Source organism: Rhododendron vialii, chromosome 7a (assembly GCF_030253575.1).
Source record: "Rhododendron vialii isolate Sample 1 chromosome 7a, ASM3025357v1".
Classification (NCBI taxonomy): domain Eukaryota; kingdom Viridiplantae; phylum Streptophyta; class Magnoliopsida; order Ericales; family Ericaceae; genus Rhododendron; species Rhododendron vialii.
In genome coordinates, this window is record NC_080563.1 from 30,853,288 (window position 1) to 30,880,998 (window position 27,711).

Genomic DNA, 27,711 nt, shown 5'->3' on the forward strand with positions numbered 1-27,711 from the left:
AGGACAAAATTTTCAAAAAGTCCTAAAAATTAAGCTGAACTCAACTATTAATGTGCTTGGTGAAAAGTCATTTTTGCCATACACACACGTGTGACGGAAACCCGATCAAACCGTGCGCAATGGACTTGGTTGCAACTACACCCTTGAATCTTTTTGGGGTAAACTGAGAATACGCTTGAATCTTAAACCCTAGAAAAGCCTCAGTCTCACTCATAATAAAGTCCTCATTGGTCACTGGGCAGAGACAAGAGCCGCTCCTCCCTCTCTCTCTCTCTCTCTCTCTCTCTCTCTCTAAAGCCTTCCGAAGATGCCGCTCGGAGAAAGGTCAGGGGACAAAAGCGACTCACGATACTGTGGGGTGGAGACGGAGTTCAACGATGACATGCCTCAGCTTCTCTCCACCAATATCAATGGTGGATTCGATTTCGTCGTCTCCCCTTTGGTTAGTAACTTCTCATACACCTTATCTACACATAATTTACATTTATGAAAATAAACATTAATAAACATTATTTCACTCCGGTGTTACTCCCAACGTTCTAAAAATCGCTAGGGCTCTAGTGTGTGTGTTTGGGGGGTGGGGGGGGGGGGGGGAGGGGGGGATTAGGAGTCGGCAAAATAATCTAGGCGTTGGACGGACTAGTGGGCCTAGGCAGCCGACTTTTAGAACAATGGTTACTTACTCCCTCGGTCCCGAAATGTTTGTTCGGTCTGCAAAACAAGACTTACAAATAATGTATCCAAAAAATTTCAACAATTTCCCCTACTAGATATTAATGAGTTCTTTTAGTGTATGAAAAAAGTTTGAATTGTTTCTCGAAAGAAATGTATTATTTTTAAGGACTCTTTTGGCGAACCGCGCAAACATGATGGAGGGAATACGTGACTTACAAAAAGATATTGTTGTGCTGCAAGATATTGGTAATTTGGTATCATGTATGGTACAATCCACTTGAATTTTTTTTATGTAGTTGCATTATTTCACATCGGTGTTACTCCCTTCACCCCATTATTTTTGTTCGGTTTGCAAAACAAGAACTTACAAATAATGTAAATTTTCAAGAAAAATTCAAACTAATTTTAACAATTTCTCCTACTAGATATTAATGGGTTCTTCACTTCTTCTATTTTATGAAAAAAGTTTGAATTGTTTTTTGGAAAAACTGTATTAGTTTTAAGTCCTTGTTTTGCGGCCCTGACAAACATTTTGAGACGGATGGAGTTCATGACTTACGAAAAGATATTGTTGTGCTACAAGACTCGTGGATATACATTGTATTGGTGATTTTTGTATCATGTATGGTACAATCCACTTGCTTTTTTATTTTATTTTAATGTAGTTGCAATTGTTTGGATTCTCTTTGCCTTGACTTTTTTTTTCTTTGTTTCAAGTTTTCTTTCGAGTTCTGGTGATCTGGTGGCTAATTAGCCAATCACACAACATTCTAAATGGCTGTCATTCTGTGTGAATGGTCAGTGAGTCCACCTAAAATAAGTTGTCAGCTGCCTTGTAGAGTGAATGGAGACTTTGATTTTACTCATAGGCTATTGACTACATTTGGCTTGAAGGTAAGCTTGTGAATATTCTTTCCCTTTAGTAGGTTTTGTTGGACATTTCAATGAAGATATATGGAAATGCAGGGATACATTTCTTACTGGAAGGAGAGAGAGACAGAGAGAACATTTATAGAAAATCGTATGTTACTTTTTCAAGTAGGGAAGATATATGGAAATATGGGGATACATTTCTAAAATGTAAGAGATGCTCAATGTATTTGAGAAAACTCAGAAAAGTGATCTGCCGGCTACGACCCTTACCATGAAAATGTGATTGGATGGGTGTGAATGCTACTCTGTATGTATGCCGGACATTTTGCAAAAAATGTGTATATGTTGGTTTTACTTAGTAAAAAAGGATATGTGTATGTGTGTGTGTGTGTACACACACGCATATATTAGCCGCACTTTTAGTGTTGTTAACTTTGATGTTGTTCATGGCAGGTTAGTTTACCAATTACATATTTGACCAAGTTATATGTCTTATCAGTTTGAGCTCAATAATTTGCATTTGGATTCATTTTTCTACTATTCATGCTTGAGACGCCTTCCTGCTTTTGCTTTCCCGGTATGTTCTTGATGCCACGTTTGTATGTTATTCCATTTGTATTTATGCAGTTTTGGTGGCCAATTAGCTAGTCATGCATCAGCTGAATGGCTGTTTTCCTATGTGAATGGTCAGTATGTCACCTAAAAAAGTGCTAAGTAATGCTTCTACATATTGTGTGACTCCAGTTTCAGTTTGAGGCAACCTACCAAGTACATCTAAAGCATCTGTGATATGGCTTTTGGGTGGTGGTTTTACTCTCAGTTTGGTGGTATTTCATGATGAATAGCAAAAATTTTGTGACAAGTGTTGTTTGGAATGAGAGAGAATAAGAAAGGTGTATAGGGTGTTAACTAACCCTAACACAAGTAAACTTTATTTATATTATGTGGTGACTAGTTACATAACATAGACAACCAATGTGGGACTTAGTCCAACTCTATTGTAAAACTCCCCCTCAAGCTGGAGAATAAATATCACAAAATCCCAGTTTGTTACATGACAACTCTAAACGTGGTTTAAACAAAGGTTTGGTGAAGATATCAGCCAACTGAGCTCTTGTGGACACGAAGGGGGTAGCTAACACGCCACTCTCTATCTTCTCACGAACAATATGACAATCTACCTCGATATGTTTGGTTCTCTCATGAAAGACTGGATTCGAAGCGATATGTATTGCTGCTTGATTATCACAATAAATAGGAATAGGTAATTGTACGTCAAACCCTAATTCTTCGTGTAAAGCTCTCAACCATACAACCTCGCAAGTAGTATGAGCCATGGCACAATACTCTGCTTCAGCACTGGACCGAGCAACCACTGTTTGTTTCTTCCTCTTTTAGGTAACTAAATTGCCACCAACAAAAGTATAGTACCCAATTGTGGATTGTCTATACGGTGATCCCGCCCAATCAGGATCAGTAAAGGCCTCAACACGCAAATGACCATTTGAACGATAAAAGAAACCGCGTCCACGATGAGCCTTGAGATACTTCACAATACGAAGACAAGCTTCCCAATGTGGAAGACGAGGGGCTGCCGTGAACTGACTTACCATACTAACAACAAATGAGATATCAAGCCGTGTGTTGGTGAGATAATTCAACTTTCCTACCAAGCGACGATAACGGTCTGGATGAGGAAATATCTCCCCCGGATCAACACACAATTTGACGTTTGGATTCATAGGGGTCTCTATAGGCTTTGCTCCCAATAAACCAGTCTCCTCTAGAATATCCAGTGCATACTTTCTTTGGGACAAGCTGTTCCCTTCCTTGGATCTTGCTACCTCAATACCCAAGAAATATCGAAGCTTCCCCAAATCTTTGGTGTGAAATTGACGCTGTAAAAACTGTTTTAACTCATCAATACCTTTCTGATCATCCATAGTAATAATGATATCATCCACATACACAATCAACACTACTTTCCCCCGATCTGACTGAATAGAGAAGACAGAATGATCAGAATGGGAGCGACACATACCATATTGCAACACAACATCACTAAATTTGCCAAACCAAGCTCGAGGTGACTTCTTAAGACCATAGAGGGCTTTGCGAAGACGACAAACCTGAGAACGCTCCCCCTGAGCAACAAACCCAGGAGGTTGCTCCATATACACTTCCTCAAGCAGGTCACCGTGTAGAAAGACATTCTTGACATCCAACTGAAATAAGGGCCAACCAAGATTGGCAGCCAGAGAAATAAGAATGTGAACAGAGTTAATCTTGGCCACCGGAGAGAGTCTTGGCATAATCAACGCCATACGTTTGAGTATAGCCTTTGGCCACAAGACGGGCCTTGTACTGTTCTACGGAACCATCCGGATTATACTTGACGGTAAATACCCACCGATAGCCAACAGTAGACTTTCCTGGCAGAAGAGAAACCAACTCCCAAGTAACACTGTTCAGGAGACCTTATCTATTTCTGAGTGGTGGACAGCAATGGAGGCTGAGATGTCTGCTGTCCCACATTGGTTGTCTATGTTATGTAACTAGTCACCACATAATATAAATAAAGTTTACTTGTGTAGTTGTGTTAGAGTTAGTTAACACTCTATACACCTTTCTTATTCTCTCTCATTCCAAACAAAATGGTATCAGAGAGGGGCCCGTTCCATCCCACATTTTATAAAATTCACAATCCACACCCCGCGATGACAGACCAGCAAAAAAGCTGCACGATGATACGACCCAAAAGTGGCCATACGTGACAGACCTCAAACGCGGCTGCACGTGAGGGGGATGTTAAGGAAATAGAGTCCCACATTGCTTGGGTTTGGAATGGGTGATCACTTAATAACATTTGGGACCTCTCCGCTCTTTGCCAATTGGCTTTGAGATGGATATAAAGTTTCTACAACAAGGTTATGGGACTTGTGGGATTTATACTGAATTAACTATTTTCTTTTGGTGCCATCCTCATGCACCTTGCATGTAGTTTTGCTTTTCCTTCACTATTTTTTCTTTGTTGGAAGTCTAGCTTGTCTTTTTCAGTACGGATATGCATGTTTTCTTTGGATTTTGGTGGCTAATTAGCCAATCACACTTGGGCTAAATGGTCATTCTGTGTGAATGGTCAGTAAGTTCACCTACAACAAGGCGTCAATTGCCTTGCTGAGTGAATGAAGACTTTGGTTTCACTCAAAGGCTATTGACTACATTTGGCTTCATGGGAAGTTTTGTGAAACTTTCCCTTTGGTTGGTTTTGTACGAGAATTTGATTTTTTTGATGCTTTTTTGTCCTTTTTCTATACACCTATTGTATTGAGTTTTCGCCCCTTTTTGTGCCTTTCCTAAATGATTTATTTGCTTACATGAAAAGAAAAATGGTGGTAGAGGTTGTTCTGCTCTGATTGTTATCCTGCACTAAATTGAAAGCTCAATAATGGATCAAATGTGTGGACAGTTTGCTGGTCGATGTTTGAAGGTGGGATAGTTACTATTTGGGAATTTCGATGTTAGGGCCGTTTTGGCCTATGCAGGCTGGTTGTAGTTGGACAAAGAGTTTGAACTGCTATGAATTAGGGTAGACTGGCAACAGAATTTAGTTGAGTTGTGAAAACTTTTAGGAGTTTCAACGATTGTCGGAAAAGTGATTCTAATTATTTTCTGACAGGATTAGCTCATGTCCACAGTTATATGCATGTGTGTTTGTATAAATGGAGGGTGAGAGAGTGAAGACTTCTTCCTTGTTGGCTAGTTGATTTGCTTGGGCTTAAATTTTCAAATGTGTACTAGTAAGGCTATCACTGAGATAAAAGTCGCGCTTGCAACTTAGAACATTTAGCCTTCGAGAATTATTTTGGTATGGTTCGATGTCTCAAACCCTTGTAAAAAGAACTTCCAGATCAAAGCAGATTTTATATGTTCGCCTTTCTTATTGAAGAATGATAAAATCCTAATAGAATAGATTCGTTTCAGGGATAAACTAAAAGAAATCAAATCAGTAAAGTCTGAAAATAAAGTTGATCTGACTACAATTTGTTTCTTTTATCCAATAACCCCACCCTTCACAATTACCGACGCTGCCAGCAATGCTTCGCTTTTTTTTTCTTATCCCTGCGCCTAAAACGCAGATACAAGAAAAGAAAGGGAATGTTGGAATCAATTTTTTTTATTGTCTCCAATGGATATTGGTCATATGTTATATAATTTGTAAGGGGCTAAAATGGAGACTGTACAATGGATCGACTAATAGGTATGGTTCATGCTTCTGTAGAAATAGTTCACATGATTGTTGTCTTTAGGTTGATAGTGCATTTATGGTTGTGGAGTTGTGGTTGGTTCGGAATACACCTGTAAAGTTTTTATTTCTTGAGGTCAACCTTTTGGCAAAGCTAGTTGGTCAATATTAAGGTAGACTACAAAATTTCTTTCTCACTTGAGCACCTTTCGTTACTTATTTGTTCAATTTGATGCAGATGGATCCGTCTTATCGGCCTAGCTTAATGGATACTGGTTACAAGGGATGTGGAATTGCACCATTCGCTGGGTCAGACTTAGTTTTGAGCCCTTCTCAGTGGAGTAGTCATGTTGTTGGTAAGTGAATAGCTTAAAGGGTCATTTTATCTGGTTCTTGTTTATAAGGTGGGTGGGTTGTGTATATTTTTGGATGTTATGGCTTCCATTTGACTTTTGCTTAGCTTCTAGACTAGATGAGGTACCATTAGATAAATCAATTTAGTGATAAAAATGGACATTGCATTAGTTGTCTTACATTGGAATTTGAATGAGTTTAACTACGGGTGGTGGGGCATGGGAGCATAGCTATGGAAATATGATGGGTTCTGCTGACCTTGTTGTATGCACAATGACTACTTGCACAAAGAGATCACTAAAAAGTTAGGTGCTCCCTTCACAAAAATGATGCAAGTACGATGGACTGTCATACCATCTTCACTTCTATTCTTTTAATTGGAATAGTTGGTCAACTGCATGATCTTGGAATGACACAAAAGGACATTATTTCGTCGACCTCATGCTTTTATTTTGTGGAAGTCAATGGTTTGAGCATTTGAAGTTTATTTTAAAAACTTCCACACATATATGTTGAACACGCTGGCAGCCTGGCACATTCTTTATCCCAAGTTTCTCTTTTCACAGGATTTGTGAGTTTTATCTCCACTGTTATGCCACTTTAATAAACCTTTGCTTGTTATCCAGGGAAAATTAGCTCATGGATTGACTTGGATTCGGAAGATGAGATTCTTAGGAAGGATTCAGAAATTGTACTTAAGCAAGAAATATCTTGGGCTTCTCATCTTTCTTTACAGGTTATTGCATAAATTTTTTTTTTAGAAAAATGTTTGGGGATGATTTCTCTCTCTTATTCCTTTGAGAAATGTGGTCTAATGTTGTGAAAACTGGATCATTAAGTGATCGTGTCGTTCCGTACCAAAAATAAATTTCTAAGAACTAAGAGTTAACCAAAATAAGTTGTGGTTGTGTTTTGGGTTCAAAATATGGTGTAGGCCCTGTAGGGTACGAGTTTGGGGTTGGGTCTGCGGCGTCTGCCAAAATTCAACAGATCTGAGTGAATAAGGAGACAAAACTTGTAGGGTTTCGGCAAGATTTTCCTGCAAAAGCTTGATGCTATTTTCAACTCTTGCCGAACCGGATCAGATGATCCACGATGGGCTTATCGGAGCTTGTTGAACTTTGCTTTTTTTTTTTTTCTCTCTCTTTTCTGTGAAGTGTTTTTGTGGGTTTATCCGAAGGCTAATTTACCTTTTTGGTCCCAAAGTATTAGCTTCATCTCATTTTCGTCCCCAATGTTAACATTGAAGACATTTAGTCCCCAACGTATCAAATTTGTACCAATCAAGTCCCCAATGCTAACGCCGTCAGCTCCGTCCGTCAAAAAGAGGGGCAGTTTCGCCATTTCACCCATCCCCAAGTTTTATGTGCAACATAAACAGAAAAAAAAGAAGGAAAAAGGGACAACAACCGTCCTCCTCCGACCACCCCCAGGCGCACCACCAACCCCTTCAGCAACGGTGTTCTGCCAAACCACCATTCCTACCACCACGACTGAAAACCCCCACCGCGACCGGCCTCCTGGCCCACCGCCAAGCCACAGATCCCTCTTCACCGTCGAGCTCCACTGCCACAACCTGAACTTCCCCAAATCTGACCTCGATGACATCATTTCCCAGTTTGCACTTCGATTGGGTCCGGCTACATTGCTTGATCAAGAGGGAGTGTCGGCTGCTGGAGGATGGGTTTCCACTTGTTAATTTTAGACTAACATCAATAAAATTCATGGCAGAAAGCTCATATATGCCTTCCAACCAATTTATGCCTTTCGTGGGGAAATACTGAGAAAAATCTCTAACCAGCAGATGAGTTTCCCACTTCGTGTTGCTTTGTTAAAATTGATTTTTGAGTTTTGTTGATGTTGGTCTCTATGGCTAGGAACTGAATAATTGAGTTTTTTCACCTGGATCATTGGTAGAAAGGTGACTGTAATGTTGATTGTTCACTTCTTTTTTTTTTTTCCCACTAATGGAGTATGATGATAGTTGCATTGTGGGTGGTAGAATCTTGCATAGGGGTGCAAGAAAGAAGAGAAGAGGAGAGGGGAAAAAGGAGAGGAGGATGGTGGGGGCAGTTGACGACCACAGCTTTTCCCTTCCCCCCCTCCCCCCCCCTTTTTTTTTTCCATTTTTGTTGGACAAAAATTTGGAGTTGGTGAAATGACTAAAATATCCCTCATTTTGATGGGGACTTGATTGGTACAAAATTGCTACGTTGGGGATTAAATGTCTTCAATGTTTACATTAGGGACGAAAATGAGATGAAGCTAATACTTTGGGGACCAAAAAGGTAAATAAGCTCGTACCCAAACCAAGACAGTTCAACCAGTTGAGCCTTATGTTATGGTCTAATGCAAAGAAAATTTGGGAGATGTCTTGCTCAAACAATATTATAAAGTTATGATTGGCTGATTGTGCTCTTGAGTCACTCATTATTCCCATTTATTTTTAATGCGTTCTTTCACTTGTTTATGTAAATGCCTTCTATTATAAGGCACTATGATAGTATGTTCATAAGGACATTGCAAATGAGATATGTGACATATGTCACATCTTATTGTTCTTGTAATATATGATGGACACGTTTTGTTTTGATTGTTGTGCTTGCTGATTGAACTGGAGGCTTGTTGCGTAAGAAGCTTATTGCTTTTAGTGTTTGCATTTCTCCTGCAGGCATGTCTTCTTCCTACTCCTAAAGGAGCATCCTGTGCTAATTATGCTAGATGTGTGAATCAGATTCTACAAAATCTGAATAATATGCAGGTGCCAATCTTGTGTCTATTGCCGCACTTTCATTATGTTAGTCTAAGCAATTGCTTCGTGCATACCACTATACCTCTTTCCCCTCCTCTTGTATTGCTCTGATTATTTTACTTTCATGTTGAAGTTGTGGCTTAGGATTCCGTTGGATAAGTCTGATGACGATGCTATGAATGGGAACTCTGATGATTTGGTGAGTTATACTGTTCAATATGTTGCTTTCCACATCTTTTGCCGTTGAATTTGCTGTATGCGACTAAGCAGCTACCCAATGTTGATCCTACATTCTTGCTTATCTGGGTTGATTTCGAGGATTTTGGCGCTATATTGGGGACTGTGCACCCTTCTCCATCTCTCTCACAGCCTTCCTCATCACTGGCTGGATAATTATTATTTTCTTTCTTCTCCAACTCCAACTCCAAACTAAAACTCTCTTTGAATCGAAAGTGTGAATTCTCTGCTTAAATGGCTTTCTGAAGTTAAAGATCTTAAATAGTTAAACAAACAAGTACTTCATATCTGTTGGTTAACTTGGTTCACAAATCCTACAATTGAATGATCTACTTACAGGCCTTGTAACGTTTTAACCTGTGGACTGATTGATTAAACAATCACCCTTTTTTTCTCCCGTTTCTCTGGTTATATTAATTCAAAGAGCTTTCTAGTGGCTGGTATGAGCATGATTAAATTAACCACTTAGTAGAAGCTTTATGTTTACAAAGTTTTCTATATCTACTAACAGAGTGAAGTACAGGTTGATTCTTGGGAAACATGGAATTGCTTCCGCCTTCTTTGTGAACATCACAGCCAGTTGTCAATTGCCCTTGATGTTTTGTGAGTTAAATCATTTTTTTTAATATCTCTGTTTTGTTTGAAAAGTATATAGTCTGTGTTATTTGGTTCTTTTTATTTTCTTAGACTGTTTGTTGTAGTACTACTTCTCTTAATGCTTAAGTCATCAAGTTAGAGAGTGTTTCATTTATTGCTGCTCCAGCAGTGCCAGTAATTTCTTTTTGGTTTTAAGTGAAACTTTCTATTCATTAGGTGTTCGCTACCTTCAGCAAATTCACTTGGACGATGGTTTGGAGAGCCTGTTAGAGCTGCAATAATTCATACAAATGTATGCAAAATAACTAGGTTTATTGACCTTATCTTTCCAATATATATTGTTGCATAGCTTGCATGAGAGTTTTGTGACTAGAACACTCATGAATCTGACTTAATTTTTCAGTCTTTTCTTACAAATGCTCGGGGGTATCCATGTTTGTCAAAGCGTCACCAAAGACTAATGACTGCATTTTTCAACCACTCAATACAGGTACCTTTTGGTCCTTTCTGTATACAATGCTTTTCGAGTGACTAAATAATGCATGTGCGATTGTTGAATGTAATAACGATTACGGTTATTACCATTTTGCTTGTTTCAGATTCTAATGGCATAACTGGCACCTATCGTATCCGTATCTAGCAGGTGCCGCTGATCCTGGACAAGCCTTTTATGCTTCCGCGGCTACATAATGCTGTTTTTTTTAAAAAAAGTCTGCCCCACAAAAGGGTCTACTCAAATTGTTTTTTCCTTTCCTCTTGCATCCCTATGGTCTTAGCACACTATACCAGCCCCATCACACTTTTGGATAGCATTGCAGAAGATGACATACTGATTCCTATTCACATGCCACAGTGGATGTTGTTCCTAGTGTCCTTATATTAGTATGCAGAGCAAGAGAAAGGAAAGGGAAGAAGGAAGGTGTGGGATACATGGTCTCGATTGTTGAAAAAGAACCTGTGGGGATCCGATTTTCAGTTTTAAACACCTAAAGAAAGCACCTGAGGATGCTTATCCTAATTTTTCCTGGAGGGGGACTCATATTTGAACTACATTTTGACAGAGGGTACGCATGCACATGGACATAAAATTAAGAAGTTTAGTCTTTTACCGGTAACTTTTATTTTTTTCCTCTTCCTGAACAAAATAAACAAGTGTTGTTGTCTGCTGGGGGAAGGAAGAAAAGTAAGGTGTCGTTCCAGGATCCAGCCTACTACTTAAGATAGTTTCTTTTATCTTTTTCTTTTGTTTTAGCACAATTGCTACAAGACCAGTACAATCTAGGTAATAAAGTCACTCTTGGAGTTTAGTAAAAAAAGGATGATTTTGCAACTCTTCTGGAAGTTGGCGTCTTTTTTGATTCAGGTTCTGTATTCTGTTTCAAGGTTCAAGCACGCACCATTATTGGTCCAGCTGCAATATTTCCGAGCCTTTTTCTAATAAAGGTCTATCACAAGTTTACCGCTTCTCACTCTCCATGAAGCAAGTTCCCATGTGACGAAACTTCTATACTAGTGCTACCTTGGATCCGTCACCTGAGTCAAACGGGAAAAGATAGTGGGAGAGTCAGAAGAGGATACTGAATGGTGATAAATTGATAATGAATGACTAAGTGTGAGAATGAAGATTATTGTATCATGGTTGCGTAATTCTTTAAGTTGTTGTGGAGGCATAGAAGTGATTTGTTATTTTTGTGCCACCAATCGATAAGCATTTTAGTTTTTTGTGCACTAATCATAGTGTCATAAAAGGCCTTCTATAGAAGATGAGAAGACTCTGGTTGGACTTTGGAGACACAAGATTTAAAATGGTTTAGCAAGTTCCATGTCGATGCTTCTCTCCTGCTCAGTGGATGGACGGAGGTGGATGCAAGTTTATACAAGTCGTGCTGTTTTGGTAAATAGTTGCTAAATGAGTTAAAATCAGTTTAAAATAAGGCAGTCACCTCGGTTTATTTCCGTTTCGGAAGTGTTAACCAAGATGGTTGATAAGATTTGGGTGGTTTTTGGGAGGCTTTGGGGTGGTGAGTCTGGTGACTGTTGGAGGCTCCCCTTTATCAATTTCTCTTTTGTTGTATGCAGACTACATATCAGTTTTTGTTGTGCCAACAGCCAGCCCTTCCAAATGGCTATCTTCCGTGCGTCCTCCCATCTTTTTTTATTTTTTTTATGCTGTCTCTGGTTTGAAAGTGAATTTCAGGAAGTTGGTGTGATGTTCTCATTCTTGATGACCCTGCGACTATTTTGGAATCCTTTGATTTACTTTCAAGGCCCAGTATGCTTGGAATGGAAAAGTTCTAAAAGCGGTGGAAAAATAACATCAATGTTCATAAGGTTGTAGGTTTACATTGACCACGATTTTGCTTTCGAGCTTATACACAATCATTCTCTCTTGCACAAATGACTGTGGAGCTATGATTGGATGCCTTTGGAAGTTAATGTGTCTTTTGGAGTGACTCTGGAATGGTCTTAGAAGGAGATGCACGAGCTCCGGTGATATTTTGGTAGGTAATTGTATAAAGGTTCAGCTTTGGCGCCATTTTTGGAGCAGAGGAGAGTTTGATGCCAAATTGCAATGCATCTAGATTCTAGCCCTTGTGAGGATTGCCATTGATAGATGCCTAGTGGAAGGTAGTACATCTTAGACTTGGACTCTTAGTCATCAACACCAAAGCCAAATAATTTATTCAGGTTAGTCTAGTGTGTTCAGACGGGAACATGTCAACTGTGTTGTAAGTGGCTTGTTGTGTATCTTGTCTTGGGTTTGAAGGTTGAGATGTGGAAGATATTTGCCTGGTACGACCTTTATTAGGCGGGTTACAGTAACTCCTGTATTACCCTTGCAATAAAAGGCCAGGAAAATGACGGTTCTTGAAAGGGTTGGTTCACCAGATTGTGTTCAGATGACTCTTATTCAAACCCCGGCAGGATCACTTCAGTCATATGCATCTACTTAACTGCACCAAAATTGATATCGGTGGTTCAAAGCGGCGCACATAAATTGTTTTCTGGAAAAGCATCTTATAGAGATTATGCAACAATTATGAAATTTGTAATTATGTTATTCGTTTACTTATGATAGTGAAATATGTAGTTCTTGCTTTTCTTTTGTTTCTTTGTCTGCTTTTCATATCAGTTCATACTGTCAGCTGTAACTTGGATCATACCAGTTAATTAAATGTGGCCAATGTGGACTTCGAGATTGGCTGTTCATGATTTTTGTTAATATTTTGTTGTCATTCGACAGCAGTGCTGATCTTTCTTCTTCCATATAATGGTTTCCTCAGATCGTAGTTTCTGGAACACCAGTGCACAACCTTCCCATGGGAAATTCGGAGTTGGCTGCTGACCATACTGATAATCATATAGACGGTGAGTTGATGATGGTTGATATATTGTGGTTGATATTTGTTGCAGCAGCACTACACTTTGTATAAGGTAATCAAATGTTAGAATGGAGGAAGCTACCAACTTTTTGTTCTTCTCTATGTTTTTTGATGACATGTTTACGAGTATAAGAATTGAAGTATCATGTGTACAGGTGTGTTTGAACAAAATTATTTGCTATTATTCTCTCTGTATTTTTGGTCGTTTTTCTGAATGTTTGTCTCATTTGCCTCAAAGTTTTTGGATTAGTCATTCTCGTCTTGACAAATAGAATCTCAGAAGTAAAAATTATTACCAAAAGTCACAAAATATTCGCTAAGGATGGAAAAGATTTCCAAAGACAATTTTTTTACTCTTAAGAATTGTCTTATCTGGATTTTCTTCAATTTTAGTGCATATCTTTGTACTTCTCCAATTTCTCTTGTCAAGACAAATAATTAACCAAAAACTCCTACGAAAAGGTAAACAAAGAATCACTAAGCATCTATATCCCTCGTTTTTAGGATAAATTAATTTTGGATTAGTTTTACTACGATTGCCTAACTGGGATAAAAAGATTTTTAATTTGACCCTTGGACTGGAAGAAAAGATAATCTGGGGGGGAGTGGCTAGGTTTACCACCTTGCCCATGGTATTAGCTAATCTGTCTTATAACAGACTAAATTGTTCATAGAACCTTTGACCCCCCTAATATTGCTGTGCACCAAACATGGGACCAAGTTTGAAAGAGGGGACATGTGGGGTTCACATGCTTCTAATTCCTTCCTGTCTGGATTGAATGCCGTTAGCGATGGTGCCCAATTTTCCTTTTACAAGATGATAAGACTTCATGAGTGTGTGTGCGCGTGTGCGTAAAAGTCGGCCTATTTCCCGTTTCATTGTCACTGCACAAACTGTGTAAAGAATGAGTTATTTTAACTGATGTTCCACTATTTTCCAGTTCTGCTATTTTTGGTATGTTGTCTGGTAGATTACAGTATAAAGCTGCCTTTGTCATTCAGGTACTCAGAGACATTCCTTACGCCCATATTTGGACTATGTTTCTTATCTATATCAAAAGATGGATCCCCTTCCTGAACAAGAACGCTTTGAGGTAGCCTTCCAGTTCCCACCCGATATTGCATGGTTCATGCTTGATTTTAATTTTACTTTGCTATATCTTTATAATGATCTCTCCTTTTCTTTTCTCAGCTTGGTTACAGAGATTTCTTACAGTCGCCCTTGCAAGTAAGTGTTAATATGTGAATATCGTAGTTTCCTGTTGCCATACTTTCTAGGATTGTGTAATCTTTTGTTATAGAAAATGAGTTTCATGATGTATTTGCTGACCTTTTCAATGCAGCCTCTTATGGATAACCTAGAGGCCCAAACATATGAAACATTTGAAAAAGATACGGTTAAATATATCCAGGTACATCCTATTGTGTTCTGTAATTTGCAGAAACTGTAGTCAATTGTTCTTTTTTAATTTACGTGTTAGGGATGTAGTTGTCAATTCGCTACTTTGGAAACCACTTCTTAGTAGTGTACTTTTTATGTTCTCATGTATCTTACTTGTCTTCTGGTAGTACGAAAGAGCAGTCTCTAAAGCTTTGCTGGACAGGATCTCGGACGAGGAAGCATCTACGAAAACTACAGTAAGCTGTGTGTTATTCTCTGATTTTAAGCCCTGGATTCCTCTGTAGGAATCAAATTATGGCATGGTGCACTTCGGCTGCTAAGGTTGTGGGCTTTCCATTCTCATCTGCTGCAGGTATTGATGGTTGTGGGAGCTGGAAGGGGACCTCTTGTTAGAGCTTCGCTACAGGTTTACCCTTGTGTCTATGTTGCATACAGATGTCCAAAAGTGGAAAGGAAAAGTTTCTATTAATGTGTTTGATTTTTCTAGCCAAGCTATTTTACACATCTTGGTGTTCTTCTGTTCACGGCCAGAGGTGTCCTAATTACCCCCATGTCAATATTCAAATCCTTGCTGTTCAAAAAACTGAAAATATTTAGAGCCCTGAGAGTGGTGCTTGCAGTACTTTAACTGTTTTTGTTTTTGAGAATCTGTTTTTGGCATACATCTCTGTTCACGCCAAAATTGGACCCACCTGTGATTTTATGCCGCGTGGTAGTTCTGTGGTTTTGGGAAGGTGCTGGTGGCATGAGTAGTCATTAGGGTTTGTTTTGGTGGTTGCAATTTCTCTTTCCACCGGATTATGGGTCATAAAGATAATTATTGTCTTTCATAGGGATTGGGATGTTATGAGATACGTTGACATCTCTTAACCGTACATCCCTTAAAAACGGGAAGTTATTACAGGTTTCTCTCCACACGGTTGTGTGCTTCGTTTGGTGGAGTGGGGGTGAGTTGCTCGTGCATGTATATATGGCCATTTTACATTCCTTAGTCAATGGGGATGATACTTGTTTGCGTGTATATATGTTAGTCGTTATTTCTTTGTTTGGGGCCAAGGAGTGAGTTGGGACACGTGGCATTTGAAGAAGTGTGATTCCATCATTTGCTCGGGAAGCTGGGGTTGAAGGGACACATATCGGTTTCTTGTTTATTTTAACACGTAGTAAAGGGAAAAAGAGACTTGGTCAAGGACATGTGGGACGCCCACAACTTGCCTACTACCCCTACTAGGAAATATCCAGTTCACTCAAAATTCCACTTCACGCCACTTGTGTGTTACACCTCCTCTTGACTTACAAAAGGGACGAACAGTGCTCGCTTTTTGGCATGTCATTTAATTTTAATTACCTTATATTTCTTATGTAATTGTAATATAGGCAGCTGAAGAAACTGGACGCAAATTGAGAGTTTATGCAGTGGAGAAAAATCCAAATGCTGTTATCACACTACATGTAAGTCATTAATTCTCGTCATTTATGTTTCTGGAATGTTAACACTTTAATAAGATACTTAGATGAGGTAATTCTCATTGCGGCTCGCAGATACTGTGGTATAGTTTTGGCATGAATTACCAAACTTTCTGTTTGTCTTGAATTTGAAAATTTCTGGAATGGCCAGCCAGGCAAAAGCTTAAAATACCTAGTTGTTGACTCATTAGTATGACGACACGGTACTAAACTTGGATTTTGTCCCGAGGGGTGCCAACCTATTGTCCCCTTCACATATCGTCAGGATCATCAAATGCATCAGAGGTGGGTACCATGGGTTGACTTTCATATCAATTCATCTTGCAATAAATTACACCAAAATGGTTAATCAATTCTCTTTCGGGAAAACAGTAATTTCATCCACGACTTTTCAAGTTGAGAAGATGTCCTTTTTTTTATTAGAAAAAGATGTATTTCAGAAAAATTTTGGTACACACAAATCGAAATGGGAAGACCCAAGAGCAAAACCCGAAGATTGTGATGAATATGGTGGTTGGTTTTCTTTGTTATCGATTGCTCTTTGAACCATTACTCTTGAGCCTTCAAGACATTGGGTAAGGACGGGGCGCTGAATACCGATCCCCATTCGGTATGCATGTAGTCAGACCAGTCACCATGTATCCAGGGAGGGTAATGCATCATAATTGGGGACGGACCACATGGTCATAGACTCATAGTTGTTAGGGGTGTTATTCGGTCGGTTCGGTTTGGGGTGGATTTGCCGCACCCCGATCGGGTTCGGGGTATATAATCCGGAGACCGATCCCGACCAGTATTAATTTTGGTTCGGTTCGGGGATTTTGGGGCGTTCGGTCCGCCCGAAATGGGCCTTAGTTGGGCCATTTTTAAAAACTAACAATAGACTATGGGCTATGTTTGGGCCATTTTTCACCCATATTTGGGCCATTTTCACATGTTTCTCACCCATATTTGGGCAATTTTCAACCTTAAGTCAATCGCCCATGTTTGGGCCATTTTTTCACATTTGGGCCATTGTAATTTGTACTTGTTTTTTTTTTCAAATACAACAAGTATGCTCAAACAATTACAACTTTCACAAGTACTCTTCCACCTTTTTTTTTTTCAATCGATTGGAAATATTTTCTACACTAGTGTGTATAACTTGGAGGAGTTAAAGTAATTTAGAACAGAGAGCAATTGATTGGAAAATTTTGCAAAAACGTAAATAAATCAAGCAATGAAATTCCAAAAAAAAAGAAGTAAGAGCCAAAAGTTAACCATTCAAAATTTTGTTTGAAGTTAACAATTCAAAACAATAAGAGCCAGAAGATTAAAACAATTTATATAAATATATATAATATATATGGTTCGGTCGGTTCGGTCGGTTTGGTCCTCGGTCGGTTCGGTCCACATTCGGTTTGGTTCGGTCGGTATAGATTTCCAAAAAACCGAGACCGAACCGACCTAAGTTCGGTTCTGTTCGGTCCACCCCGAACCGAAAAAAAACTCCCTTGGACCGACTGAAGACCGAACCGATCGGTCGGTTTTTTCGGTCCGGTCGGGTTCGTAACAGCCCTAATAGTTGTCAAGGGCAAAAGGCGCTCTGAGGCAATAAAGTCCGCTGGGGTTTAGGCGAGAGGCGAGGTGAAAGCCTTTTTGAAGGCTGGCGATCCTAAACGAGGGAAATAGCAAAAATAGCGTACACTAATACTTACAAATAATAAACACTAAGCAAATGAATTTTAGAAAGTGTATCATCCCAGAGATGCATAAAAACATCCACCAAATGTCAAATAGTGAACAATTCTCACATAGAGAAGAACTATACCGTTAAAATCAACAAAACGCAAGCATTATACTTTCGAAATAAAATTAGAAAAAGTAATTGTCCCACTTAAAATTAGAAAAAATAATTGTCCCACTTGGCCTTCCATTCATTCTAAGGAGGATTTTGATCGAGAGAAATTTGTTGAAGTCTCGACTGATGAAGTTGACTGTAATGAAATCTTCAGTCGAGAGAGAGAGAGAGAGTTTTGCTGCAGAGATTGACTCGACTGCTATTGTTCGAGATACCGACAGAGATAGATTATTGTTCGATTAGCTGATGACTCAATCACTTAAAGGTAACAACATAAACCCTTAAATCCTACAGCTGTGATTGAGTTTGAAAAAGGCAAGCCTTTTGTCGCCTCATCGCCAGTCTCGCCTTTCTCGCCTAGGTAGAGTTTAGTTGAAGTTGCCTCGCCTTGCACCCCTCAAGGCGACAATCCATTGCCTTGCGCCCTTCAAGGCGACAATCCATCACCTTGAGGAGCCTTTCGCCTAGGTGTCGCCATTGACAACTATGGATATTGCAGTCTTTTAAAAGCTCAAAAGTTTCACTTTTATTAGAGATGGTAAACCAAGGAAAAGGTTAAAGTATTGGCATTAATGCGATGAGAAATATTACAATTGCCCTTGCCTACATTTTGTCACGAAGTTATTGTATAGTAAGTTACTAAATTGAAAAACGGTACACATGCCTCGGTGTTCCGTAGTGCCCAAAATACCGACCTGTTCCAGTCAATCTTGGGCATACTGGGCTGTACCAGCCGATACCGAGCTTGTATCGGTATCTCGGCCGGTACAAAAAAAATTGTATATTTTATTTTATCTTGCTAAAATAAAATCAATTTATGTGCATACCAATGCTCTGGACTATCAATGAAGGTAGCATGATAATGTGCACATAAATTGATTTGGGTTTCTATGCCTGCTCTCTCTGATGTCATTTGGCTTTGATTTGGGGGCATGGTTCTACAACAAAATGTCCCTGTAGCTCCTCGGTTCTAGGAGGTTTAGGGGGCCACTGTTTCAGTGGTATTCTGAGAGCAGCCACTTTGTGCATATATTGCCAAAAGTTAGGTCTGTCTCCAATCATTCCCCGCCCATACCCCCAATGATTGGGGACTAGATGGGTTATGTTATGTTGTTGTTGTTGCTAAAAAAAGGTTGAGTTTTAAGACAATTCAACAAAACTTGGAGTCTATGACTCTATAATATGTTAATCAGTAATTAGTAATTACCTTAATTTGTTAGTAGGACTAATGTTAAGATATATCAAAGTGTTACGATTTGTTTTTTGGTTATTCGTAAATATATTAAAAATATATAAAAATATAAAAATATATGTTGCGGTCATTCCGGAACGGTACCGAGAGACGCACTTGTACTGTCCCAATAGAGAAAACGGTATGCTTGTTGGTACGGGATTGACAACTTTGATAGTAACGTGCTAACAACACTCTCAATTTCATTAAGTATATATTTCCAATTCACATAACTAAGACATCGCCAATCTCTTCTCCGATAATGCAGTTACACTTTATGCATTTCTATAGCAAAAACCTTCTCTTCTACTCTAAGTCAATGACCAGTGTGGTGGATTTAAGAATTTAACATAATGGGGGTACCCTATTAATCAAACCCTTGGACTTGCTTCAATAATCAACCGCAACAAGATAATGTTTACTAACCATGAAAGTTTGGAATGCTTACTTTTTACAAAAGTGTCTGAAAACAAGCACATAAACCTAGACATTCATCAATACAATTTCTAAAGTATATTTATACACTTGACCTTGAAGGGTTTCTAGTATGAGATGGTACTATTTGTGATTTTTTGAAAAATATTTGTCTATGAAACAAAAATAAAAAATAAAAAAATCAAGAATTAAGAGCCCTCACTGGACTAACATTTTATAAACCATATTGTAAACCAGCCAATATTGTGGAGCAAAAGTTGAGACGTAAAACGAGACATATCTCTTATTTTGAGAATTATACATAATATGGAATGATGCAATTGGACACTTAACGATTACTAAAGATGTACGAATTGTATGAGACACTTTTGATACGTGCCTCTTGCCCCTATTAACGGCGAGCTGTGTGCCACCAACTTCATAGCAAGATTTGTAAGTTTACCAACTTCATAGAAAGATAATGAGTTTGGCTATTATCTAATAATCCGGTAGATGGTGCTTAGATTTAATTATGCCTGGGATTGAGTTGAAGTTAAATTTACATGGGTTGAGGAATAAAGATGTTCATTTCTTTTTTAGGGTAGTAAAAATATGTCTACTTTTAGAATCTCTATTTGTATCTTTCTCTTGTACTCCCTCTGTCCCAAAAAGGATGTCAATTTTGGAAATTCGTGCCATTTTTATTGCTTATATCTTTCGATCTATAATGTGTTTCATGAATTTAAAAACTTTATAATAGAATTAATCGAGAACTATCAAACAAGATTCATAACCAAACCAAATCAAACAAGATTCATATTGCATATTTTTTGAGATCCATATTGAAAGATATAAGAAATTAAAATTTGCACGAATATCAAAAATTGACATCCAATTTGGGACGGAGGGAGTAATTTTTTCCAATCAAGACAGCACCCTTTTTAAGTTCTGGAGCCTAGAGGGCAGGGAATCTGTTATGGGATTTAGAAAAACAGGCCCATCCGGAAAGGAAGATTCCTATGCTCTTTCGGTATAGCTTTTCCCTTTTTATAATTGGGTGCAACCCCTTCTTGATGCCCACTTTGTCATACTATAAAAATGGTCAAGATAAGGTGATTGGATGACTGAATGCCAATTGATATACATTCATGTGTATGTAGAAATGCAATACCAAAGTCTAGAAACAAATGTATTCTGCAATGTTGCATTTTGACATGTACTGATTACATTCATTAGAACTTCATAAGAAAATTTCAGAAAGCATTCATGAGATATTGTTTCAAGAACATGGTCTGCTTTTTTTGTGGTGCCACGATGATGCTTTTCTGTGAATGTCCAGGCAGATCAGATTGATTTTAGCATGGTCTTGCTGGCTATTGGTGTGAGTCCACATGTTACTGTGATTGTCAAAATTGTGTTTCCTCACCTGATGCTCTTTGATGGCTTTCTGTCATTTAAAACCCTCATGTTCTCTTGATAGCTGAATTATTTACTTAATGCTGAAGACACTTTTTTAGTGCAGAAGATTACATATTTGGTTATTTCCCCCCACTGATTCTTGTGGTGAAATGACACTGATATATATATATTTTTTGCAACAGAACTTGGTTAAACTAGAAGGCTGGGAAAACATTGTTACAATAGTATCTTGCGACATGCGCTGTTGGGATGCTCCTGAGAAAGCTGATATTTTGGTACTTAGATTATCTTGTGGACACTCTGTCTTGTTTCCTTTTTTGCTCATTTCTTTTTCAGCTGCTTATTTTTCCCGTTTTCCTACTTATTTAGGTTAGTGAATTGCTGGGGTCTTTTGGTGACAATGAACTGTCACCTGAGTGCCTTGATGGAGCTCAAAGATTTTTGAAGGCGGACGGGATCTCAATTCCATCATCGTACGTGTCAATGTTTCTCTTACATAATGGTTGAGTAATTAGCATAGCTGCTGTATGGATCTGCTTTCCCACTTCCGATTTGCATGTCATATGATTTCTGTTTAAATACCTACTAATGTGGTATTGTCATGCTAAAAGAAGATTGATTTTCTGTTCAAAATGCCCGATGTCCAGCCATATTCTCCTCTGCTAATACAGTTTTTCTTTTCTGCTGGTGTGCCCACTGCAGCTATACAAGTTTCATCCAACCAGTTACAACATCAAAACTGTACAATGATGTAAATCCTTTGACTTTTTGTATTGTAATTGGTCAACGGCTCTCATTCTAAGCATGTCAAAGGCACTAATTTTATTTATATTACAGGTTAAGTCACACAAAGATCTTGTGCATTTTGAAACTGCTTATGTTGTCAAACTGCACCGTGTTGCAAGGCTTGCACCCTCTCAACCTGTGAGTTTTCCTTTTGGAGGACATCACTGTAAATTTGTAAGATGTTTTTGGTTTGTAGCATATGATACCAGTTTCTGCAAATTACATTTTGTCTTGCACTTATGCAGGTCTTTACATTTACTCATCCCAAGTACTCAACCACAGAAGACAATCAGCGCTATAAAAAGCTTCAGTTTGAGATTCCCCATGATTCTGGATCAGTCATGGTTCATGGTATGCGGGCCTAAGCCTTATCACTGTTCTGTATGCAAAAGGAGTTTACTAAAAGAAAATGTTTGTATCACCTACAGAAGATTTGGAACTTCAATACTAATCTCACTGATACATGGTTACTGCTGGACTGAATGTCGGTATTCTTTCGATTAGGAATATAGGATGGCAACTGTGAAATTTTGACAAAGCCAAAAATAGGTTTTATCTTGCCATGCTAACAGATAAGTGGAGAGACAAAGCCAAAAGTAGGTTTTATCTTGCCATGCTAACAGATAAGTGGGGATTGGATGAATTCTGAAGTTATATTGTTTGCACTCTTGGAGAACAGATTAAATAAATGAGAATAAACAAATAAAAATTAGAAAACAGTCATATATGTGCAGATAATCCGTCTGAAATGGGGTGAGAAAATAACGTACCTGAGAAATAGTGCTACTTGAGCAAAATATTGGGTAATGTAATCTTTTGGTGTCAGAATCTTTGTACAACAAGACACCAAAACACTTTTTTCTCATCATATATAAAAAAGGACGGTCTGCGTGCACTAATTTTAACCAAAACAGGAGAACATGCTTGGTAACTTCCATATGTGTTAATTTTTTTTGATTATCCGATTGTGATAAGTTGTCGATATTATCACCCCAAAAGTGCATTGTTAAATTGCAGAAAATGTGCTGTTAAGTACCATAAAACATCCCTAATTAAAGCTACCATACAAGGTAACCTAGTCTTGTAGTTTCTCTCAACATCCCATTGCCTATTTCACCCAAGGCTAGCTTATATTACTGACATTATGGATTTTTTTTGTTTGAACATCCAAGGACATTATGGATGGTAACATTAAGCATAACATTAGGTTTTATCCTCAACGTGCATAGACGAGAAGACTAGTTGTGCTTCTTGCTTCTCCAATGTGGTTTTGACTGGTAGCCACCTCTTTTTTATCCATATAAACCCAGCAAGATGGTTAGTTCCACAAGGCTTTCACTAAAATACTTGAAACCATGTTTGGATCCCTGATATTGACACAAAGATTTGGTGCTCCATCCTGTCCAACAATATCCAGTTGGAAGGTAAACCTTTCCCTAATCCTCATTTCATCTCATGGTTCAAGAGTTAAAACTCTGTTAAGAATGGACAAGGTTTAACCCTAATCCTCATTTCATCTCATGGTTCAAGAGTTAAAATTCTGTTAAAAATGGACAAGGTTTAACCCTAATTCTCATTTCATCTCATGGTTCAAGAGTTAAAACTCTGTTAAAAATGGATAAGGTTTACTATTCTTTGTGGAAATTATTCGAAGAAGCACCCATAGAAGTCCTGTCACGTGACTCAAGTTGACAGATAAGTGCTACTAATTTCATCGGTACCTTTTCTTAATCTTTTCGATTGGTCGTTCGAGAATTTATGTCTATTCCTACCATTCTTTGATGGTTTTAGCATTCTGGCTACAAAGGAAATTCATCAGATTACAATGAATAAAGCTACTGAACTGCCTGTTTGAGTATTCCTCTACTTTTTATTTCTTCTCAACATCCATAATGTCACGACCAACATAATGAGAAGCAAATGCCACTTTATGGAAAATAAGTTTAAATGGGTGAATGTGAAAATCTCCCTGCAATCCACATGGAATTAAATACTAGTTTATATAAGAAAGATTCCTTTGTTTAACTTTCCCTCAAAGTTCAAATTGTTAAAGTAGTTGATTTTGAAAACAGCTTGTGATGTGGCATTTGTTCTGCTCCTTTATTGCCATCGACTGCAGGACTGAGCAGACTGTTATCTCTTTCTCTCTCTGTGCTGCTCTTTTTAGTTTACCTAGGTTGCATAACTATGCTCAAAACTCATGCAAAGATTTTAATTGTTATCATGTTGTACCTGATTAATAGGTTTTGCGGGGTATTTTGATGCAACACTTTACGAAGATGTCCATCTTGGTATTGAGCCATCAACTGCGACGCCCAACATGTTCAGCTGGTATTAGTTTCTCTTTCGTTTTGTATCTATACATATTTTTTTTAATGGTAAAAAAAAGGTATCTTTATTGCAAAAGTTTCGAAACTTGAAATTGGTACAATAGCCAAAGAAATGCATGAGTGGCTTTCGGGAGAAGATAACGCTTCTAATGCTGCTACTGGTAAAATCTCAACCTTCCCCTCAAGCAATCGACTTTTAAACATGGATCCTTCATTTTGGCTCAAGTACCCGTGTCGATGTGTCCGACACCTGTATCCTTTTGGACACTCAGATCCTCTACTTGTTAAGATACTTACAGAAAAGGGGATCATATTAGCTAGAAAACCGATAATTTGAGTATTTCACATAGACAGAAAATAGGGAAATAACAAAAACATAATTTTCTTAACCCTTTCTTGTTTAAATACATTTGTAAACATAGTTTATGGTACATAATCTCAGAAAATTATGCAATATATAATACAAACAAGAGTTCAGGACGTGTTTCTGTACCTGTACCCAAGTTGGGGACACATATTCACGTATCCTAAGATTTAAGTTTAGAAAGGTCCGATGCTTGGACTTGCACCTGCACCCGATACTCGCTCCTGAGTTTATGTAACATAGCTTTTAACAAGAAAACAAAAAGCTACTAGAGAAAAGCGTGCTTCCATAACTTGCTCGTTGACATCCTAATCGCCACTTACGACCGTCGCCTTGCATTCTTCTCAAACCTCACCAGATCCTTGAAAATACTCGATTTGCTATACCCAATCTTCCAGTGACCTCGTTATATATCTCCTAGGACCCCTGCCGCCTCCTCTGTATTCACCTCCACCACCACCGATACTGAAATCACCTCAGTTGCCGGATCTTTCACCTTCGAGAGCTTATGGGATGTATTTGGGGTTAAACTTTATTGAACAAGAGATAAACTAAACTAAGGGGGCAGGCTGTGGGGTTTCGGATTTTCATTCCTCACAATTCCTCTTGATTGGATGATGCTGAAGGCTGCTCTCACTGTCTGAGTACAACTGCAATACGGGAGAACTGGTTAGTGCCTTAGTGCCAAGGTATTCCAGCCACAAGTCAGTTCTCATTCCAGAAGGGAGGAAAGTACGCAGTGCTAAGATAGCAAGTCACGACGTGTCTCTCTTGGGTTTATAGTGTACCTTTTATGGAGAACCTGTACTTGGGCACCAAGTGATTCTGTGTCGAGCACGTGCCCTCATGGCAACGATTGCCGAATAACACCGAATAACACGTGGGCCACTATCACATGGCCGAGCTATGCCACTCAATGTCCACATGGCGCCGACCTGTAGGGAGTGTATCTCCTGGTTCGGACCTGATTGAGTCTGGCCTGACCCATTGATAGTCCACTGCAATGGCAAGGGCTAAGGCCACTTGGCCAACTATTCATGGGCTCTGGCAAGGGCCAAGGCCAATTGGCCAACTATTCATGGGCTCAACCCATTTGGTCTGACCCAATCCAGTTTGGCAGACTACAGGCACTTCCAGCATATGGGGCTGAGGGGGAGGTGGAGAAATGTAAAGAGAACAGAAAAATAATGTACCGGACAGGGTGTTATTGGGTGAGTTTGGATCATTAATGCTCAGCCTGTTAAGTGTAAGAATGCCTGTGCTTAATATTTCCAGTATTCACAGCGCACCTAGTCCACCTCTTCCAATACCCTTGATTAACAGAGACTCTCTCTCTCTCGGGAATGTTGCATGACACTATAATTGCCAAACTATTGAACTTATTTGCGATTAGTGGTGTATAGTTTGTAGGCAAGAAGGTACATCTAAAAAAAAATTTCTGCTCAAAGTTGTAGGCTTCTATTTGAACATAGTGTGGCTCAATTACTTCATTAATCTCCATGGTGTTGTGAGATTACACTGATATACCATGGCTCTTTCCCGAATATAACTGGATTTTGGTTGTTTCCTCTTCCTCTGAAATCAGGTTTCCTATATTTTTCCCATTGAGGACACCAGTGTGTGTACGACCAGGTTCGCCTTTAGAATTACAGCTTTGGCGGTGTTGTGGTTCAACCAAGGTAAAACACGTTGCATGGCTGTGCAAAATTCATTAGCTTCGTCCATGAACTGCATTAAAACAGAAGAGTTGGAAGAACTCTCTCCATATATATATATATATATATATAGAGTTAGGTTCCGGTAAGGGATCCCTCATTTTATTAAAATGCGGGACTCCCCTTCCCGATTGAATTTCGATGATCCGAGCCGCTCAAAGTGATTAGAACGTGATTTTAAGGGTTCTCGTGAGAAATCAGCAAAAAAAATGACCGGGAAGGGCTTCATCCGAGCAGTTTTCATTGAACGGTTCAAAAAAAACTGCTCGGATGACGCCCTTCCCGGTCATTTTTTTTGCTGATTTCTCGTGGGGACCCTTAAAATTACGTTCTGCACACATTGAACGGTTTGGATTTTCAAAATTTGATCGGGAAATAAAAGTATTTCATTTTAACAAAATGAGGGATCCCTCACTTGAAAATTCCTCTATACGGGGCAGTTCCGAAGATATCCAAAAAAACACCTAAAAAAATACCTCATAGTTTCAAACAGTTTTTTATTAAATGGTTCAAATAAAAACTGCTTAAATCAAGCCTTTTCCGGTCATTTTTTTTGCTAATTTCTCGCGGGCACCCTTAAAATCACATTCTGCACACATTGAACTGTTCGAATCATAAAAATTTGATCGGGAACTATGAGATTGAGATTTGGGGTGTTTTTTTGGGTGTTCTTTGAACCGTCCCGATATATATATATATATGTATATGTATCAGCAAGCTTCTAATAAGAACCTTAAATGCAAACCTCATAGTTTGGAGCCTTCCGGGTCATATTTTGATGATTCAAACCGTTCAACTTGTCATGGTTTTAAGGTTATCCTTGAGAAATCGGCCCTAAATATAAACTGGAAGTGTTTGATCCAAATAGTTTTTACATAGAAAGTTCTTGTCAAGTTTTATGAAAAACTGTTTGGATCAAGCACTTCCCGGTCATATTTTGATATGATTTTTCGCGAGTACCCTTAAAAATATGTTCTAAACAAGTTGAACGGTTTGGGTCAATATGACTCGAAAATGGAAAGTCCGCATTTTAACAAAATGAGGATCCATTTTTTTTTTTGGTGAACAAATGAGGGATCCCTTAGTAGAAGGGGACTGTGTATGTATATCTATGTATGTATGTATCTGGCAATTGATATATGACCCAGTATTTTGGGTTTCTGAATGGAATACAGGTTTGGTATGAATGGTGTGTAACTTGTCCAAGCACATCTCCTATTCACAACAGCAATGGCCGTTCGTATTGGGTTGGTCTCTAGGACTCTCAATAGAAGAATTTCACTAGGTACCCAAAAGTGGGTCATGCGGTTGTGAGTTGCAGATTTTGCATACCATTGTAAAATCCTCGTTAACTTATAAAAGCCATTTGCGAAATGTAATCTTTTTATGTTTTGCCCTTTTTCTTCATTGGAAGTAGGATTACATTTTTTACCTTTTTGATATGCCAGATCTCTCTCTTGTGCCTAGCTGGAGCACGTAAACTATCAAAGGTTTCACATTTATCGTGGGAGAATTAGTAGTTAGTATTCTTTGGTGCTATGCATAAGCAGTCTACTTCGTCTTTTTGACAGGAACTATACATGTAGTAAATGGAATTTTGCACGAGGTAGCATGTAAGTAGCCAAA

The 27,711-nt window shown here is 38.6% G+C and overlaps 1 protein-coding gene, 2 long non-coding RNA genes and 1 other non-coding gene across 5 annotated transcripts; 3 read left to right on the top strand and 1 right to left on the bottom strand.

The window, feature by feature from the left end:
- The first annotated feature begins 142 nt into the window (after positions 1-142).
- On the top strand, positions 143-27,624 carry LOC131332350 (protein arginine N-methyltransferase 1.5). 2 transcript variants are annotated; one of them, XM_058366532.1, is made up of 24 exons: positions 179-442; positions 6,033-6,150; positions 6,775-6,884; positions 8,820-8,909; positions 9,034-9,099; positions 9,661-9,740; positions 9,951-10,026; positions 10,138-10,224; positions 13,019-13,103; positions 14,120-14,211; positions 14,310-14,345; positions 14,461-14,529; positions 14,687-14,755; positions 14,872-14,925; positions 15,897-15,971; positions 21,073-21,165; positions 21,260-21,363; positions 21,593-21,641; positions 21,728-21,814; positions 21,922-22,027; positions 23,920-24,007; positions 25,956-26,049; positions 27,261-27,370; positions 27,534-27,624. In XM_058366532.1, the coding sequence occupies exons 1-23, from the start codon at positions 308-310 to the stop codon at positions 27,342-27,344; spliced, it is 1,947 nt and encodes a 648-aa protein (XP_058222515.1). In that variant the 5' UTR covers positions 179-307; the 3' UTR covers positions 27,345-27,370; positions 27,534-27,624. The 2 variants fall into 2 exon arrangements, with proteins under 2 accessions (XP_058222514.1, XP_058222515.1); XM_058366531.1 differs by having other exon boundaries at positions 143-442; positions 27,261-27,566.
- LOC131332352 (uncharacterized) lies at positions 10,805-12,654 on the top strand. The gene is made up of 2 exons (XR_009201657.1): positions 10,805-12,362; positions 12,502-12,654. It is a non-coding gene; the product is annotated as an uncharacterized LOC131332352 (long non-coding RNA).
- LOC131335017 (small nucleolar RNA snoR100) lies at positions 18,670-18,777 on the top strand. The gene has a single exon (XR_009202410.1). It is a non-coding gene; the product is annotated as a small nucleolar RNA snoR100 (small nucleolar RNA).
- LOC131332351 (uncharacterized) lies at positions 24,082-25,949 on the bottom strand. Its single transcript, XR_009201656.1, has 2 exons — positions 24,630-25,949; positions 24,082-24,215 (listed from the first exon to the last, which is right to left on the bottom strand). It is a non-coding gene; the product is annotated as an uncharacterized LOC131332351 (long non-coding RNA).
- Positions 27,625-27,711: the final 87 nt, after the last annotated feature.

What these genes read in the sequence shown, in the direction of transcription:
- LOC131332350 (XM_058366531.1), top strand. Translation starts at nt 308, where the DNA reads ATGCCGCTCGGAGAAAGGTCAGGGGACAAAAGCGACTCACGATACTGT. An exon ending in ATACGGTTAAATATATCCAG is followed by an intron (nt 14,530 to 14,686) that starts GTACATCCTATT and finishes GTCTTCTGGTAG; the next exon opens with TACGAAAGAGCAGTCTCTAA. An exon ending in AAGCATCTACGAAAACTACA is followed by an intron (nt 14,756 to 14,871) that starts GTAAGCTGTGTG and finishes CATCTGCTGCAG; the next exon opens with GTATTGATGGTTGTGGGAGC.